The 20,152-nt window shown below is 46.7% G+C and overlaps 1 protein-coding gene across 1 annotated transcript in view; it reads right to left on the bottom strand.

Annotated features, from left to right (window-relative positions):
* GTPBP4 (GTP binding protein 4) overlaps positions 1-20,152 on the bottom strand; it is a 140,212-nt gene that overhangs the window by 106,381 nt on the left and 13,679 nt on the right. The window contains exon 5 of the mRNA XM_033931552.1: positions 19,092-19,192. Coding sequence (XP_033787443.1) covers positions 19,092-19,192 — 101 coding nt within the window. The remainder of the gene's footprint in view (positions 1-19,091; positions 19,193-20,152) is intronic.

Genomic DNA, 20,152 nt, shown 5'->3' on the forward strand with positions numbered 1-20,152 from the left:
TCTTTTCCCTTTCCTTTCCTTCTCTGGTCTTCCTTCTTTATTTCTGTCTCCGTCTAAATTAAATTCTTTCTTACTATGCAGTCCTCATTTCCATCATTTCACTGTGTCTACTCACAGCATGCCACCCCTTTCCTTCATCCCTCCACTATCTCACTAACTCTATCTTCTTCCCTATCCAACATATGTCCTTTTTCTTTATCCCCTCCTTCCATCCAGTATGTGTTCTCTTTCTCCACTTCCATTCAGCATTTGCTCTCCCTTCTCAACTGACATCCGTCTGCCCTCTTCTCTCTCCCCTTCTCCCCACTTCCATCATTTACCCTCTTCTCTCTCTCTCCCTTCTTCCCATTTCCATCATCTGCCCCCCTTCTCTCAATCTCTCCATCCACCCCAGGCCCATATCCCTTCCTTCCTCTCACCTTTCTTCCTGATTTTGGCAACAAGATCAGCACTGCCGCCCCCCCCCCCCCCATGACAGCACTCGAGATTGGTAATGGACCCCCCCACGATGAAACTCAAGATTGGCAACGCCCTCCCCCAGCACTCAAGATTGGCAACAGGCCCCCACCGGCATCAACAACATTTCAGATCAGTAACGCGATGCTCAGTCCAAAGCTTCCTTCTGATGCAAACTGCTCGGGTGGAAACAGGAAACTGCGTCAGAGGGGAAGCTTTGGGTGCTGCAGATCTGAAGTGCTGTTGATGCCCGGGGAGGAGGAGGCCCGTTGCCAATCTTGAGTGCTGGGGGGGGGGCCCGTTGCAGATCTTGAGTTCTGTCGTGGGGGGGGGAGCCTTGCTGATGCCACCCATAGCTATTTGGGAAAAAAAAAAAAAAAAAAAGGCTCTCTCTTTACCCTCCTTCAGCGGGCCCCTAACAATTTCAGGCCCTAGGCACATGTCTACTGGGCCTATTCTTTAATCCGGCCCTGCAGGCACACACAACTCTAAAAAGCCACAAAGATCTTTGTCCAAAATAGATTCAGGTAGTCCAATCAGGCATAGGCTACTGCAACGAGAGCGGTTCTCCATATCACCAACCTTTTGTTCCAATTCCAGAACCCTTTTTCTGAGTGCAATTTGTTCCTATGAAATCGTACTGGTATGATCCTCAAGATCAGAAGTAGCTGTAAACCCGAATCTAACTCCAGACATACATTTATCAATCGATTCATGAGACCTCCTCAGCCTGATCATAAAGTTGTTGGAGGGTTTTTTTTTTAATCCAGGACAGCTTCAACTGTAGAAGTGAACTTGGCCGTAGTTTCAGCAGACCTTGCCAAGCTGATCGAGGGGCTGGGCAAATTTTGTTAAGTCAGCTTGATATCAGTAGGCCTTGGTTAGTCTTTATCTTTCCAACTGGATTTAGACGGCATTACTAGCAGGTTTAGTTTCAATAAAGCACCAAATAAAGTGTTTATCTTGGACAAATTATTTTTAAAAAGTAAGAGGGTCCAAATGCAACCAAGACAATTTGCTGATTTCAGCTGAGGATAGAACAGAACTCAGCTTTTTAGCTGCCACTCCATTGAAAATACAGCACAGATGTGAATAAACACGTAGCTAAAAGTGAGCTGGTTGATATAGTGTATCTAGATTTTCAGAAAGCTTTTGACAAAGTTCCTCATGAGAGGCTCCTGAGAAAATTAAACTGTCATGGCAAAGTTCAGTTATGGATTAGGAATTGGTTATCGGATAGAATACAGAGGGTAGGATTAAAAGGTCAGTTTTCTCAATGGAGGAGAGTAAACAGTGGAGTGTCGCAGGGGTCTGTACTGGGACCAGTGTTATTTAACTTATTTATAAATGATCTGGAAATTGGAACGATGAGTGAGGTGATTAAATTTGCAAATGACACTAAACTGTTCAAAGTTGTTAAAACACATGCAGATTGTAAAAAATTGTAGCTGGATCTTAGGAAATTGGAAGATTGGGCGTCCAAATGGCAGATGAAATTTAATGTGGACAAATGCAAAGTGATGCACATTGGGAAGAATAATCTGAATCACAGTTACCGGATGCTAGGGTCCACCTTGGGGATTAGCACCCAAGAAAAGGATTTGGGTGTCATTGTAGACAATACGATGAAACCTTCCACCCTATGTGTGGCGGCAGCCAAAAAAGCAAACAGGATGTTAGGAATTATTAAAAAAGGGATGGTTAACAAGACTAAGAATGTTATAATGCCCCTGTATCACTCCATGGTGCGACCTCATCTGGAGTATTGTGTTCAATTCTGGTCTCCTTATCTTAAGAAAGATATAGTGGCACTAGAAAAAGTTTCAAAGAAGAGCAACCAAGATGGTAAAGGGGATGGAACTCCTCTCGTATGAGGAAAGACTATTAGGGCTCTTCAGTTTGGAAAAGAGATGGCTGAGGGGAGATATGATTGAAGTCTACAAAATCCTGAGTGGAGTAGAACGGGTACACGCGGATTGATTTTTCACTCCGTCAAAAATTGCAAAGACTAGGGGACACTCAACGAAGTTACAGGGAAATACTTTTAAAACCAATAGGAGGAAATTTTTTTTCACTCACAGAATAGTTAAGCTCTGGAACACGTTGCCAGAGGATGTGGTAAGAGCAGATAGTGTAGCTGGTTTTAAGAAAGGTTTTGGACAAATTCCTGGAGGAAAAGTCCATAGTTTGTTATTGAGAAAGACATGGGGTTTTGGCCAGGTATTAGTGACCTGGATTGGCCACCGTGGGCTTGATGGACCATTGGTCTGACCCAGTAAGGCTATTCTTATGTTCTTATATATGGCAACATGTGATCTCTATACAATTGGATAATATATTGGGAGTGATACTAGATTCAACTTTACTCATGGGAAAGTATGTTATTGAACTAATCAGGAAATCTTTAACCAAACTTGTAATATAAAGATTAATTACATGTTACCCAGCATTCAGAAAACAGGTGAAAACTTATCTATTCAATCTTTATTGTTAAATAATTAGGACGTTATGTTAACTTTATGTTGAATTAATCTACTGGTGATTAAGCAATTTGTGGGACCATGCCCATTGTCTTTTTCTATTACCTATTGTGATCTAATTTGAGCCATGTCCAGATTAGATGGAGGTATTGATGCCCCTGTATAAGACTCTGGTGAGACCTCATTTAGAATACTGTGTACAATTCCAGAGACCGCACCTTCAAAAAGATATAAACAGGATGGAGTTGGCCAAAGGAAGGCTACTAAAATGATCAGTTGTCTTCATCATTAGGCATATGGGGACAGACTTAAAGATCTCAATATGTATACTTTGGAAGAAAAGTGGGAGAGGGGAGATATAATAGAGACATTTAAATACCTACATGGCATAAATGCACATGAGGCGAGTCTCTTTCATTTGAAAAGAAGTTCCAGAATGAGAGGGCATAGGATGAAATTAAAAAGCGACAAGCTCAGGAGTAATTTAAGAAAATACTTTTTTACAGAAAGGATGGTAGATGCATGGAACAGTCTCCCGGTAGAGGTGGCAGAGACAAAGACTGTGTCTGAATTCAAGAAAGTGTGGAACAGGCAAATGGAATCTCTTAGGGAGGAGGAGGAAGAGGAGATAGTGGATGCTGTGGATGTGCAGACTGGATGGACCAGTTGGCCTTTATCTGCCATGTTTCTATGAATATAAAGGGAAAGGGAATGGAGAATTGTATATTCAAAGTAGTGGGCACTGGAGGATTAAGTGACTTGCCCAGGGTCACAAGGAACAACACTGGGATTTGATCTCACAAGCTCTGGGTGCAGAGGCAGTAGCTCTACTAGTGAGCCACGCCTTTCCCCTTACCTAGATTAGACTGGATTGGAGATCTACTATGCTTTTTTGCTTGGTTTGCTTTCCTGTGCTTCAGATTCCTTCTCTCCTTTTGTCATACACTATAATGAAACAAGCACACAGGCCACAGGGCAAGTGCAGTTGATAAACATAGATGTAAGAAGATGGGTAATATAAAGTCATTGGGGTAAATAGATGGGTGGCACAACTGAAGGCAAATAATGTGCAATTTAATAAGATATGAGGAATTGATCTAAGTGCATGCAGGGTGTGTGGCTAGTCCAGATGTGGAATGAATAGACAGTCAGTCAACATTATATATGAAAGGTTTGGGAGAAAAGCCAGTCCTTCACCTGCTTCCTTGAATAGAGGTATTATTGTTGCCATGTTCTCTTTTATCTGCTTTTATTGTTTATACGTTTCATTCTCCAATTACAGTACAGGCAGAAGAATGTTGACATAACAAATAAATAGACTAAGGAATACTTTATGTACAGATGTCCCCTGGAACTTGGAGTGGTTTTCTACACAGCTGTTATCACAATCCTTCTGCCTTTCGACCAAACCACCCCAACACAACAAACTAACTACACATTGCACTATAAACAGTGTCAAAATGGATGAGAGACCACAAATTAAAACTGAACCAAGACAAAACCAAATTCTTGCTTCTAGAAAGAAACAAAACCCCAACCATAACAAACCTAGAAATAAATTCCATCACATATCCCTTACAACCCAACCTATAACTACTGGGAATAATGATAGACAAAGGCTGCACCATGCAACTTCAAATCAGAAGGCATTTGAAACCATGCGCAACTTAAGACAAATCTGAAAATACTTCAACAAAAAACAATTCAAACTCATAGTACTAGTGCTAATCCTATGACTCCTGGACTACTGTAACATACTTTACCTGTCATGCCCCGCCAACATGCTAAAACAATTACAGTCCAAAATACAGCTCTAAGATTAATATACTCGCTGAAAAAATACAACATTACCTCAGCTTTCCAAGATTCACATTGGCTCCCAGTACAAGCACACGCATACAACACAAATTCTACTGCCCCCTATTCAAAGCCCGAAATGGACCAAGCTATCTGAACAACCGCCTAATCAGGAAAAACACATCCAGACCAAGGAGAACTCAAGCACACTTTACCCACCCCCCAATCAAAGGCATGCAAAGCAAAAAAAATATATGACCTTCTACTAGCCACCAGAGCAGCAAAAATAGGCCACCACCTCTCAAATCTGCTGACCACAACGCCCAACTACAAAACATTCAGGAAAGAACTGAAAACCATACTATTCAAGAAATTTGTCAAATGATCTAACCAAACCGTATCGACCATTCCCAGATACCGACACATACTATAGCTATCAACCTTGTAATCTCCCTGGGAATGCCCGGGCTAATTTCTTGTTGTAAATCGCTTAGAACTGAAAGGTATTGGCGGGATAGAAGACATCAATGTACGGATAATTTAAAGGTGGAGGAAAAAAAGGTTTACAATATAGTGGAGAAGATGCATGGAAATAGCTTACTGCTTCTGCCTCCTTCCCAAATACTTTTGTTTAGATTACCACTAAGCACTGGTAACAACCTGCCTACAAGATCATTTCAGAGTTAGAAGAGGTTCATGATATCAATTAGGTTAGTTGTGCTTCTCACTGAGGACCAGTAGGTTCTAGTAAATTCAGGGTGATTTCACCTCTAGAGTTAATACTGAACAACCTATGATAGCCCAGAACATTTCATATTATACCTTACAATTCACAAACTACTGGGAAATAAACTGTCCAAACCTCATTCTGAGTTAGTTGTTTAAGGCAGAACATCTTCAGGCTAGCCTAGAGGTAACCAGTTAAGCTGACACCTGCCTGTCAGTTCAAAGACTGTAAAGGAAAATGTTTAGAGGGTAATTTTATAACTATGCCTAGGCTAACAAGGCATATGTTTTGCTTATTTTATAAAGCCATCATATTGTGTATGCCTATGTCAGGACCTCCAAAACTTTCATTCAACATGATCCCACATTAACAGTTAAGAACTTCACGTGACCAAACACAATGATGAAAGCAAAACACCAGACCTCCAAACCTCTCCCCTTTCTTCAGCACCAATTATTCAAAACAAAGACACAGCAGCACTGATGGCAACAGTCAGTGCAGGGCCCTGCGTATTAGTGTGTGCTCACAATCCTCAGTACTCTGCATGGGTTTCCAGTCTAACAAGAAACCCACACAAGAAGAGGGAGCAGAACCTGTGAATATTCACTGACTTGCAATCCACATGCTGACTTATGCTACTGAGCATAGGCCACAGTAAAAGGCCAGAGAGAAGAGGAGCCCTATTTCTTTGACCCTATCTACTGATGATGTGTCCCCATTTGTGGTCCCAACCCATAATTTGGGAACCACTGACATATGGTGTTTTTTTTAATAAAATAACCCCAAGGAAAATATATGCACATATTTACACACCTAAGGCAGTAATTACATTACATTAGTGGTTTCTATTCTGCCATTACCTTGCGGTTCAAGGTACTTGTAGGTGGCAGCACAGTACAGTGCTTGTAGGTGGCAGAAAAAATAGGTGTATATGCACATATTTTATAAAGTAGGTGCCAATTATTACTCCACTCCACCTATTCTCCATGCCCACCTAGGTCAGTGGTCTCCAACCTTTTTATGTGAAGGGCTGCAGTGTGAATACAAGAAAGTTCTGAGGACCACCAAAAGTTTAACAAGATTATACATGCTACTAAATTTTGTAAAGCACCTTGACCTGCTTGTTCAGACAGGGTATTAAACATTAAAAATTAATACTAATATTGATTCTACAGCACTTCAAGGATATATTTTAAAAATTCATTTTGGTTTGGATGGTCAACAGTAGAAAATTCCATAAATAAGACTCCTGAATAACACACTTAAGGGATTGTTTGCAGTTATTATATCAAGCGGATAAGATTGAAATTAATGCATTTACAGGATTTGAAGAGCATTTCAACCATTTAAGGGTCACAATGGAGGACTTTGGGGGTCACGTGTGGCCTTGGGGCCATCCATGCACTGACCTATGTGATCACAAAAAAGAAGGTGCTATGCTTCTATGCATATAATTTTTATGCACATGTTTACCACTGTTCAATTTTATGAGTCCATGCAAGAATGTAAAAAGAGATTAGGTTCTTACCTTGATAATCTCTTTTCCAGTAGATAAGGATGGTATGCTGAACCATAGGGTTATCCATCTGTGCTTGTGAGTATACTACAGAAGATGTTAATCACAGCTTTTCAACTCCTCTTACTTCTGCCCCCTCTAGTTTGTACCAAAGCTGGAGTGTGTGGCGCAGTGGTTGGATCTACAGCCTCAGCACCCTGGGGTTGTGGGTTCAAACCCCGCGCTGCTCCTTGTGACCCTGAGCAAGTCACTTAATCCTCCATAGCCCCAGGTACATTAGATAGATTGTGAGCCCACCGGGACAGAAAGGGAAAATGCTTGTAAAAACCGCTTAGATAACCTTGATAGGCGGTATATAAAATCCTAATAAACTTGAAACTTAAACTTACAGAAGAAGACAGGAGAAAAATGGATACGGGGAATTCCCTAAAAGCAGGTGTCTGATCTGCTCAGATGAAGTTAAAACAATCAATGAAGAAACAGTAATGAAGTTAAAACATTAACAAGCCTCTGAGAGAAACAATGAATTCAAGAAAATGCAGGATAAGCAAGAAACAAACAGCCTAATCATTTGTGGCGCTCAACCATCCCTCCTTTATAATCCTATATAAGGTCTCTTCCTAATCCAATAGTCTGATTTAAAGTGAAATCTTAGCTATGGAGCAGACCATTAAGCTTAAGTCAGAAAGCAGCCGCATCAGATAAATTGCTGGGCAGGAGATTCAGCATACCATACCTATCTACTGAAAATATATTATCTAGGTAAGAACCTAATCTCTTTTTCCACTGCAACAGGGATGATATGCAGAACCATAGGGACGTACCTAAGCAGTCCCCAAACTCTAGGGTGGGATAGATGAGCCCTCTCATAGTACTGAGAACCCAACAGCGGCATTCTATGGTGCTGCTATGTCTACCCTGTAGAACTTGATGAAGGTATGAAGGGAGAACTAGGTTGGTAATCTACAAATCTCCTCAGGTGGAATTCCCTGGGCGTCCACCCAAGAGGAGGCCACTCCTCTTGTCAATTGCACCTTCAAGGACATAGACGGCTTTGCCGCAACCAATGGTGGCCTTGGAAGTTGGGCTGCTTCGTCTCACCTTATTGGTTACCACGAAAAAATGATCCCAGAGATGAAACTCAATAGTCACCTCCAGATAACGCAAGAGAACTCTCTAGATGTCCAAGGTCTTTAAGACCTTGTCTTTCTTCTTGGACCCTGTGGGATAAAATGCTGACAATCTAACTTCTTGGTTGACATGAAACACAGAGATGACTTTTGGTAAGAAAGATGGAACCATACACAAGATCACTCCCACTTCTGTGATCCTGAGGAACGGCTCTCTGCACAACAGTGCCTGAAATTCTGAGACTCTACTGGCAGAAGTAATTGCAAACAAGGTGCTTTGACTGATAGATCCTTGAGGGAGGCTTCCTGTAAGGGTTCATATGGAACCCTGCTGAGTCCTTCTAAGATTACATTAAGATTCCAGGATGGAAATGGGTCTCGAATTGGTAACCTTAGTCTCAGGGCACCTTTCAAGAACCTGACTGTCTGGATGGGCCACTAACAAAGCTCTCTTCTCTGAGCCCTGGAAGCATGAGAGCCCTGCTTCTTGAACTTTAAGGGACACCACTGCCAATCCCCCTGGAGGAACGCCAGTACCAACAAGATTGGGGCTTCACCTGGCTCTAACTTTTCTCTGCTGCACCAGAGCTGAAGCGTCTCCCATGCCTTAGCAAATGCTGAAACCATCATTGGCTTTTTGGCTCTAAGGAGAGTAGCAATGACTACTTCTGAATATCCTTTTTGGACTAGCACTGTGTGCTCAAGAGCTATGTCATTAGACAAAAGCTTCCCAGGCAATCTGCACCTGCAAGAGAAAGTCAGGGTGCACCTGGAGTCTGATATTGTGGTCCTTCTGCAGGTGTACGAGATCTGCATACCTAAGGACACCTGGGCCAATCTACCGTTCCCAGATGATTTGCTATTCGGTAGATCATCCACCCTATTATGGGATGGGGGGACACGTACAGTAGCCCAGTCTCTGGCCAAGGTTAAACTAGGTCATCTTTCCCTGCACTTCCAGGTTCGCATCTTTGGCTGAAGAACTGAGTCACCTTTTTGTTGCCATGAGGTCAAACGTCTGATGACCCCATTGTCTCTTAATAGCCTAGAACGCTTTCAGGGACAACAACCACTCTCCTGGGTCTAATGTTTGTCCACTGAGATAATCTGCTTCAATATTGTCCACCCCAGCCATAAGCACCGCAGTGATTATCTGTAGCTGTGTTTCTGCCCAACAGAACAATGCTTTCACCTCCTGCTGGAGCAGAACGCTCCTGGTGCATCCCTGCCCATCAATATATGCCACTGCAGTAGCATTGTCAGAGAAGACGCTGACTACTTTTCTCTCCAGCAAAGATTGCAGCACTAGATGAACAGCTCACAGTTACAGCTTGTTGATAGACCATTTCCACTGAGATGGAATCTATTGTCTTTGAACTATATGACTGTTGTAATGAGTCCTTCGGCTGAACAAGCTCGCATTCTTTGTTAAGATGACCCAGCAATCGATCCGGAGCAGGATTCCCTTTACTAGACTGTGGGTGGAGCTACCAGCTCATGATGTTTTTGGATGCCGCTGTCCAAGGGAGTGGAACTTACAAAGAGTTTCTCTGAGGCAACCAGCAAGACAAGGGGTCCTGGAGGGAGTGCATGTGCACATTCACCCAGGACACCACCTCTATCGTGGCAGCAACTGTAGTAGGCACTGGCTTGGCCAACTGGTCTGTAATTCGACCACAAAGCTTCTGTTTGCGTACTTCTGGAAGAAAAACTCAGCCTTCTTCTGTGTTAAATAAGACCCCCAGACATTCCAGGGACTGTGTCATAAATAGGTGGCTCTTTCAAAAGTTCACAATCCAACCTAGACTCTGTAACGTCTCCACAACTGGTGCTACCGCCTTTTCTCCTTCCTTTCGGGATGGTGCTCTGATGAGCCAATCGTCCAAGTATGGATGCACTTGCCAACCTGCTCTACAGAGATGAGCAGCCACCACCAACATAACTTTGGTGAAAGTTCAGGGCACCGTTGCCAGCTCAAAGGGAAGCACTGAGAATTGGTAGTGATTCTCCAACACATGAAACCTCAGGAACTTTCTGTGTTCCAGGAAGATTGAGATGTGAAGGCAAGCTTCCATCAAATCTAGGGCAGACAGAAATTCTTCAGGCTCTACTGCTGCGATGATGGAATGAGCGGTCTCTATCCAGAACCAAAGAACTCTCAGAGCTGCGTTGACATTTTTGAAGTCTAGGAAGGGTCTTCTACTCCTCTGAGTCCTTCTTGGGCACGACAAAGTAGATAGCATATCTGCTAGAGCCCGAGTCTTCTGAAGGATCTGGTTTTAGGCTCGAATATCTAGCAACCTTTGTAATATTAGCCAGACTTTTTCCACCTTTTCTAGTTGGCCCACCAGTGAACTCACAAACCAGTCGGAGAGAGGGCATGCAAAATCTATTTTGTAATCCTCTATGATAATCTCCAGGACCCAGCAGTCAGTTGTTATCTGTTCCCAGGCCTGCAGATAGTCCAAGAATCAACCTCCAATCTTCAGAGGAGCGGCTTGAGAGCTGGCACCATTGTGACTTTTTGGCTGGCACTGCAGAGCGGAAACCTGAACCTTGGTTCCCCTGATTCATTACATTAGTGACTTTTATTCCGCCATTACCTTGCGGTTCAAGGCAGATTACATAAGAGGTTATCTGGACATTTCCAGAAGACTTACAGAGTTGAGCGGGTTACTTTGGAGGATTGAAGTGCTTCCTGCAGAGTTAGTTTGTCTTGATGGATTTCTTGAATAGCAAGGTTTCCTGGAGAATTTCTGTCTGGAACCTTGAAAGTATATCTGGCTAGAGGCTCCTGTTTGAGTACTGGCGAAAGCACCATGACCCACAAAAGGACCCCTGATTCTGGCCTCTGGCTGCTCAGGGTCTGCTGTCTGGTAAATATTTTGGACTGCAATCTTGTACCCTGGCCATAAGAACATCTAGACCCTTCTCAAACAGCATCTATCCTCTGAACAGAATCTGCTCAGCATTGCTTTAGAGATCAAATCACCTGCCCACTGTCTGGTTCAAAGCATACAATGAGTGGAGATAGAATATGCTGAGACTTTCACCATGACTCTGATTATATCATCGAGTGTATCTGCTACATAGTCTGCTCCAGCTAAAACAAGTTGTGACAAGGGCTCAGCCTCCACAAGATTCTGATTCAAAGCCTAGAATGACAGGTGCATGCCACAAAAGAGGTCGTGGCTGCAGCCTTAATCCCTAAGGATAGAGCCTCAAACTGCCTGAGGACCATATTCACTCTGCAGTCCTTTAGATCCTTCAAAACTGTGCCTCCCTCACTTGGCAAGGAAGTGCGTTTGGTCACCTGGGCTATCAGGGAATCCAACTTTGACATAGCAAACATTTGTTGGAATTCTTGATGCATGGCATAGAGCTTAATCAGGGCTCTGTGACTAGGATCCTCATGTCCGTGTGCCACGGAAAAGACGTAGGTTGAGCCCAAACCCCGCTCAGAAGAGAACACTGGGAGGATGGGGTTTGCAGAGGGTCTAACTTTAGTCTCAAAAGGACTCAGTTATGATCTTGAGCAATACAGAGGACTTAAAAAGAGTCAGCGAATGGAGGAATCCGCTCCATCGTATATGGCTGATATCGCCTCCTGGTCCTCCATATGAGAGGTGGCTTCTCTAGCAGGGAAGCCTCACTTTGGAACAGTAAAGAAATTAAATCTAATCTATCATCCCCTGAGTCCCTGTCAGATGGACCATCAGAGTCCAAAACAGCCTCTGCTCTCAGGAAAGAAATGCTTTGAGTATCCAGCGGGGCCTGCACGCTGGGTCACTTGCCAGCAAACAGGCGAAGTTTGGCCTTGTGTGTAAGCCTGAAAGAGGATATTAATGAGCTCTGGGGTAAAGGCCTGAGTGGGCAATTCTACTTCCCCCTTAGTAAGGAGTAATCACCTTTTCTTGGGCAACAAAAAATCTATGCCCTTATGGTGTGCAGCACCAATGTCCTGGGGCTCCAAGAGGTGTTTCTTCTCTCCCCCTCCCCCCCCTCCCTGGCAGAACCGTTTGCTATTCTCCAGCTCTAGAAGACTGCAGAGGGGCTAAGAGCCTACACTCAAGCTCCTGACCAAATCAAGGAAGCAAGCAAGTGCTGAAGGCCCAGATCCCTGGGCTATACAGGTCTCCTGAGGGGTACACTTGCCAGTAGAAGACTTAAAAGTCTGCTCCTCTGCAAGCAGGAAAGCAATCCCTTTAAGTTTAGAAAAAAATCTACAAACAAGTTGAAAACCAAAAAAAAGCCACCACAAAACAATAAAGAAATAAATGGGAGCGGTCAGAGGGACACCTCATGCTTGCTTGCAAAAGAAAGAACTAAAGGGGGCAACAGAGACCATAGAGAAGGAGGAGTTGAAAAGCTGTAATTGGCATCTTCTGCATTATGCTTGTGAGCACAGATAGATAACTCTACGGTTCTGCATACCACCCCTATTGCACTTGAAAATGCTATTATACAAGCTCATGTCCCTTATAAAATTACGCACACAACCCCTATTTCATTGCAAAAACAAACTATTTGTGTTATACAAATATTGCAGAGCCACCCTACCAGAGGGAAAATAAAGCACAGAACTTTCCAACCATGAATAAGAAGAAAATAAAGTTACTTTTAAAAAGGCAAATAAACCTCCTGTTTCTAGCTTTGACAAAATGGTGACCAGCAGTTGTGTTTATATGAATAGCTGCATCATTCTGTGCACTAAAACAGTGGTCCCCAACCCTGTCCTGGAGGACCACAAGGTCAATCGGGTTTTTAGGCTAGCCCTAATGAATATTCATGAGAGAGATTTGCATAAAATGGAAGTGAGAGGCATGCAAATCTGCTCCAGGCATATTCATTAGGGCTATCCTTAAAATCCAATTAGCCTGGTGGTCCTCCAGGACAGGGTTGGGTACCACTGCACTTATAGATTAGAAATTTTTTGTTGTCAATATAAGCCTCGCTGTTTCTTCAAAACATGGACATTGACTTTAACCATATAGCACAGTTACTTACCGTAACAGGTGTTATCCAGGGACAGCAGGCATATATTCTCACATGTGGGTGACGTCATCTACGGAGCCCCAGCGCGGACAGCTTTTCAAGCAAACTTGATTGAAGTTTCAAGTTTGCTATGCTGCACCACGCATGTGCATGCCTTCTTGCCCACTAAAGGGTGCATCCCCACCTCGTGGTCCTCAGTTCCATAGCCAGCAAAGAAGCCATCCCCGGGGAGGAGGGCAGGTAGTGAGAATATATGCCTGCTGTCCCTGGATAACACCTGTTACGGTAAGTAACTGTGCTTTATCCCAGGACAAGCAGGCATGATATTCTCACATGTGGATGACCTCCAAACCAACCAAAAAAGGGCAGGTGGGAGGATGGCAATTTAGGAAAACAGGTTACGCAAAACCGACTGGCCAAACCGGCCGTCGCTTCTGGACAATGTATCCAGACAGTAGTGGGAGGTGAAAGTATAAACCGAAGACCAAGTGGCAGCCTTGCAGATGTCCTCCACTGGAGTAGACCGGAGGAAAGCAACAGAAGCTGCCATTGCTCGGACCTTATGTCCCGTGACCCGACCATGCAGCGCGAGACCAGCCTGAGCGTAGCAAAAGGAAATACAAGCAGCCAACCAGTTAGACAAAGTGCGCTTGGAAACCGGACGTCCTAACCGATTAGGGTCGAAGGACAAAAATAATTGAGGAACCTTCCGATGAGACTGAGTGCGTTGAAGATAAAAAGCCAACGCCCTCTTACAGTCAAGCATGTGAAGCGCCACCTCGCCAGGATGCGAGTGGGGCTTCGGAAAGAACACCGGAAGAACAATGGACTGATTGAGGTGGAAATCAGACACAACCTTCGGCAAAAATTTAGGATGGGTGCGAAGAACCACCTTGTCATGATGGAACACAGTAAAAGGTGGGTCCGCAACCAAAGCCTGCAACTCACTAACTCGCCTAGCTGAGGTGAGTGCAATCAGAAAAATCACCTTCCAAGTGAGAAACTTAAGATGAGATTTGTCAATAGGCTCAAAAGGAGGCTTCATCAACTGAGCCAAAACCACATTGAGATCCCAAACTACAGGAGGAGGTTTCAGAGGGGGATGAACATTCACCAGACCCCGCATGAAACGAGTCACCAGAGGATGAAGAGAGAGAGACCGACCCTCAAGATGCTGATGGAAAGCAGCAATAGCACTAAGATGCACTCGAATGGAAGTCGTCTTCAGCCCAGACTTGGACAAATGCAACAAATATTCCAGAACCGAAGACACCGGAACCGAACTCGGATCCAGATGGTGCGAGGAACACCAGGATGAAAATCTGGTCTACTTCTGGGAATAACAAATCCAAGTCGAGACCTTTCGCGAGGCTTCCAACACCTCCCTGACCGACTGAGAAACAGAAACTGAAGTCAAGGGGAAAGGAACCAAGCCGTCAGATGTAAGGACTGAAGATTGGGATGCAACAGCGAACCCCGACTCTGAGACAGCAGAGAGGGAAAAACAGGCAGAAGCAGAGGCTCCCTGACACTGAGTTGAAGGAGCAGGGAGAACCAGTGCTGACGAGGCCAACGAGGCGCAATGAGAATCATAGTGGCTCTGGACGACTTGAGATGAACCAACGTTCTCAAGATCAGAGGGAAAGGAGGAAACGCATAAAGGAACCTCCCTCCCCAGTCGAGAAGAAAGGCATCGGCCTCGAGACGGTCCGGGGAGTACATCCGAGAACAATAGAGGGGCAGTTTGTGAGTCTCCGGGGAGGCAAACAGATCCACCTGAGGAATCCCCCAGCAGTCGAAGACCTCGTGCAGAACTCGGGAGTTTAGCGACCACTCGTGCGGCTGGAGAAGACGACTGAGTTTGTCGGCCAGACAATTCCTCTCTCCCTGAATGTAAACCGCCCACAGGAAGATGTTCTGGGAGACCGCCCATTCCCAAAGGCACAGGGCTTCCCGGCACAGGGACCAAGAGCCCGTCCCCCCTTGCTTGTTCACATAGTACATTGCCACTTGGTTGTCCGTCCGCACGAGGACTACCTGATCGTGCAGCAGGTGCAGAACGCTCGAGCTGCCAGAAAAATGGCACGAAGCTCCAACACATTGATGTGACAAAGATGGTCCTCCGCTGACCATAGACCTTGAGTCCGCAGACCGTCGAGATGAGTCCCCCACGCGTACTCCGAAGAGTACGTGGTCAGGACCTTGCGATGCGGAGGGACGAGAAAGAGCAAACCCCCGGAAAGATTGGAAGAGTTGGTCCACCAACGGAGCGAGTGTCTCAAGGAAGGAGTCACTGTTACAGGAAAGGAGAGCGGGTCCCGATCTTGACGCCACTGGGAGGCCAAGGTCCACTGAGGGAGCCTCAGATGCAATCGGGCGAACGGTGTGACATGAACCGTCGACGCCATGTGGCCAAGTAGAATCATCAGACGGTGCGCTGAGACGGAGCGCTGCAGCGAAATCTGACGGCACAGTCGAAGCAGAGCCTCCAACCTCGGAGGGGGGAGGAACGCACGCAGGCGAACCGTGTCCAGCACGGCCCCGATAAACTGAAGGGATTGAGCAGGGCACAGCTGAGATTTGGGAAAGTTCACTTCGAACCCCAGACGTTGAAGGAAGATGATAGTCTGTTGGGTCGCTGAGATAACCCCCTCCCTGGATGATGCCTTGATCAGCCAATCGTCCAGGTAGGGAAAGACCTGTAGCCCCTGAGATCTCAGGGCAGCCGCGACTACCACCATACACTTCGTGAAGACTCGAGGAGACGACGCCAGCCCGAAAGGGAGGACCCGATACTGAAGGTGCAACTCCCCCACCTGGAACCGTAAGAACTTGCGGAAGGCGGGATGCACTGGAATGTGAGTATATGCTTCCTTCAAGTCCAGGGAGCACATCCAGTCCCCTTCCTCCAACAGAGGGTACAGGACCGGAAGCGACAACATACGGAACTTCTCCCGGACCAGGAGCTTACGGAGGTCCAAAATGGGATGTAAGTCCCCGGTCTTTTTCGGAACCAAAAAGTAACGGGAGTAAAAACCCCGTCCCCGTTGTGAGGGGGGTACCGGCTCCACCGCCCGAAGGCTCAACAAGGCTCTGGCTTCCGAGAGGAGGAGAGGAAGCTGGGTTCGGTTGGAAATAGACGCGCCTGGCGGATTTTCCGGCGGCGCAGTCAAGAAGTTTAGTGAGTAGCCCTCCGATATGACACGGAGTACCCATGCGTCCGAAGTGATCCGAGCCCAAGTCGGATGAAAGGCCCGTAACCGTCCCCCGATGGGAAGCGGTGTCGGCGAAAGCGCAGAGGGGGCCCGCCCCCATCCGCTCAGCACGTCAAAAAGACGGCGCCGGCTTAGAAGCCCCCTGCGCCTGAGGCTTCTGATGGGCCGCCCTGCTCTGCTGAGGGGGACACCGAGGCGGAGGTCTGGAGAACGCCGGTGTAGACTTCTGCGGATAACGCCGCGGCGGAGGTCTGTACGGCTTGGGAGCCGCCACCCGGGGTTTGGGGCGAACCAAGGAGGCGATGGAGCGCTCATGTTCAGATAGGCGTTTGGTCGCCGCCTCTAGGGACTCATCAAACAACTCAGAGCCCACGCATGGCAGGTTGGCCAGGCGCTCCTGCAAATTCGGGTCCATATCAACCGTGCGGAGCCACGCGAGACGGCGCATAGCTACCGCAAAGGCAGAAACCCGGGAGGACAACTCAAAGGCGTTATAAACGGCATGGAAAAGGTACAGACGCAGTTGAGATAAGTTGTCAATAAACCTGCCAAAGTCCCCCTTATGGGAATCCGGCATGACCCCATGGTAACGGGGCATCGCCTTCACCATATGTCGTAAGTAAGAGGAGAAGGTGAAAGCATAATTGAGGACCCTGTTGGCCATCATCGAATTGTGGTAGAGGCGGCGACCAAACTTGTCCAGGGTCCGCCCCTCCCGCCCGGGCGGGACCGCTGCAGAGACCCGAGACGGCTGCGATTTCTTTAAAGCCGACTCCACCAGTAAGGACTGATGAGATAACTGCGCTTTCTCGAAGCCCTTACATGGGAATGTGCGATACTTTGACTCCATTTTGGAAGGCACCGCCGTGACCGTCAGAGGGGAGTCCAAGTTCCGCAGAAACGTCTGGTGAAGAACCTTATTCAGAGGCAGACGCGGAGATTCGCGTGGAGGAGATGGCAGATCTTGTTCCTCCAGAAACTCCTTGGTGTATTGAGATCCTGACAAAAGATCTAGGTCTAAAGCCCTTCCCATGTCCAGAACAAACTTGGAGAAGGACGAGGGCTTTGAAGGCGGAGAAGGGGAGCGCGAGGTCCGCGTTGCCATAAAGGAAGGGGAAGCCTCGCGGGAGTACCTGGGCTCCCGACCCCCTCCAGACTCCGACCCCCAAGAGGCCACCCCAAACGACTTCGTTGGGGTCGGAGACCGACGATGCCCCGAGGACCCCCTTTGAGAAGTACCCGGGGTACGAGGAGCCGAGGCAATCTCCCTCCTCCGTGGCAAGGCGTCCCTCGACAGCCCTCCCTCGGAGGAATGGAAAAGCCTCGGATTATCTAGGCGTAGCTCCGAGACGCGCAGGGTTTCCGCTCTCCGGCCCGGCGAGGAGCAACCACGTCAAACAGGAGACCCGCGAGGTCGCTTGGGCTTGCTCGGTCGACGCTTTGCCCGAGGCCGACCCGAGGGCGAAAAACCCCGGGAGGACCTCGACGAGGAAGAGGACGAGGAAATCAGACGCACCCTGCGCACCCTTTCTCGAGGCCGCACACTGCGCTCAGGCTGGTCTACTACTGAGGTCAAGGCCACGGTCGGGGTCGAGACCGGTACCAGTACCGGGGCCGAGGCCGGGGCCGAAGCCGGGGCCACCGAGGCCGAGGCCGCCGAGGCCGAGGGTTGGAAGTGCGCCAAGGCGCCGGACAGCTCCGAGGCAATCAGCGCCCGGAGCAAATCCTGAAAAACAGGAACGGCCATCATGGATGGTAAGTCCGGGGCCGGCGGGTGCTCCCTCGAGGGCGACCTCGGTCTCGAGTATTCCCGCGGAGCACCCGACTTCGACTTCGACACGCGGGGCGGGGCCGAGGAAGACCCACCCGCCCCCGTCGAGGAGCCCGAGGATGGCTTCTTCGCAGAACCTGGAGCTGAGGAAGGAAGTGAGGACTTACCCTGGGCAGGCTTCGTCGAAGTGGACGCAGGCTTCGACGAGGAAGGCAGCCTCGGCGAGGTTGAGGGAGTCGAGGCCGAGGTCAAGGCCGGGGCCGAAGCCGAGGCCGACGTCGAGGCCTTCCCCGCCGCGGGGTCCACAGCAAAGAGCTCCGCCATGCGAGCGCGACGGCAGCGGAGAGCTCTAGGTTGAAATGTAGAGCAGCGAGTGCAATCAGTCGGGTGATCGGGACCCAGACAAAGTAAGCACCACCGGTGTGCATCGGTAATCGAAAGTAACCGAGCACACCGGGTGCACTTTTTAAAGCCCGTCAAAGGGCGTGGCATGAAGCAAAAACCGGCCGGGAACGAACGAGGTTCCGCGGCCGCGGCTCCCGGGAGCCCCTGGAGCCGAAAGTAAAACTTTTTTTTTTTTGTTTTTTGTTTTTGACGAATATCACGATCGCAAAAGAAGGGAAACAAAAGAAAAACACAGCGACTAAGGAAAAATAAACTCAGCCGCGGTGACAGAAGGCACTAGCACGGAGCTAAAAAACACACAGGGCTTCTGGCTCCGCAGAAGAAACAGAACTGAGGACCACGAGGTGGGGATGCGCCCTCTAGTGAGCAAGAAGGCATGCACATGCGTGGTGCAGCATAGCAAACTTGAAACTTCAATCAAGTTTGCTTGAAAAGCTGTCCGCGCTGGGGCTCCGTAGATGACATCACCCACATGTGAGAATATCATGCCTGCTTGTCCTGGGATAACTTTAAAGAAAGGGAACCTAAATTGTTTTATAAAGCTTTTCATCACATATACAAGGATATCGACATTATGAGAAATCTTGCATTAGGCAAACCTTGTTTATAAAGCTTGATTTTCCAACATTTGGATAGCCACACAGGAGAAGAGTTCTTGTATTGGGATCAATGGTTGGCAAACGGGATAGATGCTGGCGTACTATGAAAACAAATGGCAGAAGTTAAATGATACTGGTCACCTAATTCTTTTGTAGACAACAAGATTCATACAGCACATATGTGGATAGCATGATGGTAAATGACTAAATATCTAGACTGGAGAGATAAAAATATACTACAGCTACATAATCATCTCCACCAGCATTTTCAGAAGCGCTCCCTGTCCCACACATCAGACCCAAGAGATGGGCAGAGCTCCGGAATCTCAATATGTGGATGAGGCAATAGTATATGGAGGAGGGTTTTAGATTTGTTAGAACTGAGTATAGGTGTACAGAGGGCTCATTTAAAAAAAAAACAACCAAAAACTAACTTTGTTCAGATGGGGCATTACATCAACAAATTGTTTGAATGAGAACATCTGGAAGAAGTACAGTGATGTGCAAAAGTCTGGAACCCACTTATGAATTTTGCATTCTTTGAATTTCCTGACCTTTTAATTTCTTTGTTAACCCAATAGATTTGTCTGTGGACCACATTAAAAAGGATGAATCTCACTATTAGAATCTACTTTTTTGAATCATTTGTTTCTAATTTTATAATTTTGTTTACTGGAACATTCTGCAGCTTCTATAACTTTTACAGATAATGCTTCAAAACTGGATCGAGACTTTTACACCGGAGCAGTAAGTAACGATCCTGATGTAGCGAACCAACATTACGCTTCTAGGTCTGAGGTAAGTACCCCTACTGCGAGCAAATCGCTAGGAGACAATTTGACTCAAATGGGTGGCTCACAACATGAGCTTAGCAAAAAGAAAGAGTGGAGAGCTATGTATGTTAACGCACACAGCCTAGGGAATAAATTTCTAGAACTAGAAACAGAAATAGTTAATGCAGACATAGACATAGCAGCTATATCCGAAACATGGTTCACAGACTCTCATGGGTGGGATATAACCATACCAGGATACAACCTGATTAGACAAGATAGAGAGGG

This window comes from Geotrypetes seraphini, chromosome 2, assembly GCF_902459505.1.
Source record: "Geotrypetes seraphini chromosome 2, aGeoSer1.1, whole genome shotgun sequence".
NCBI lineage: Eukaryota > Metazoa > Chordata > Amphibia > Gymnophiona > Dermophiidae > Geotrypetes > Geotrypetes seraphini.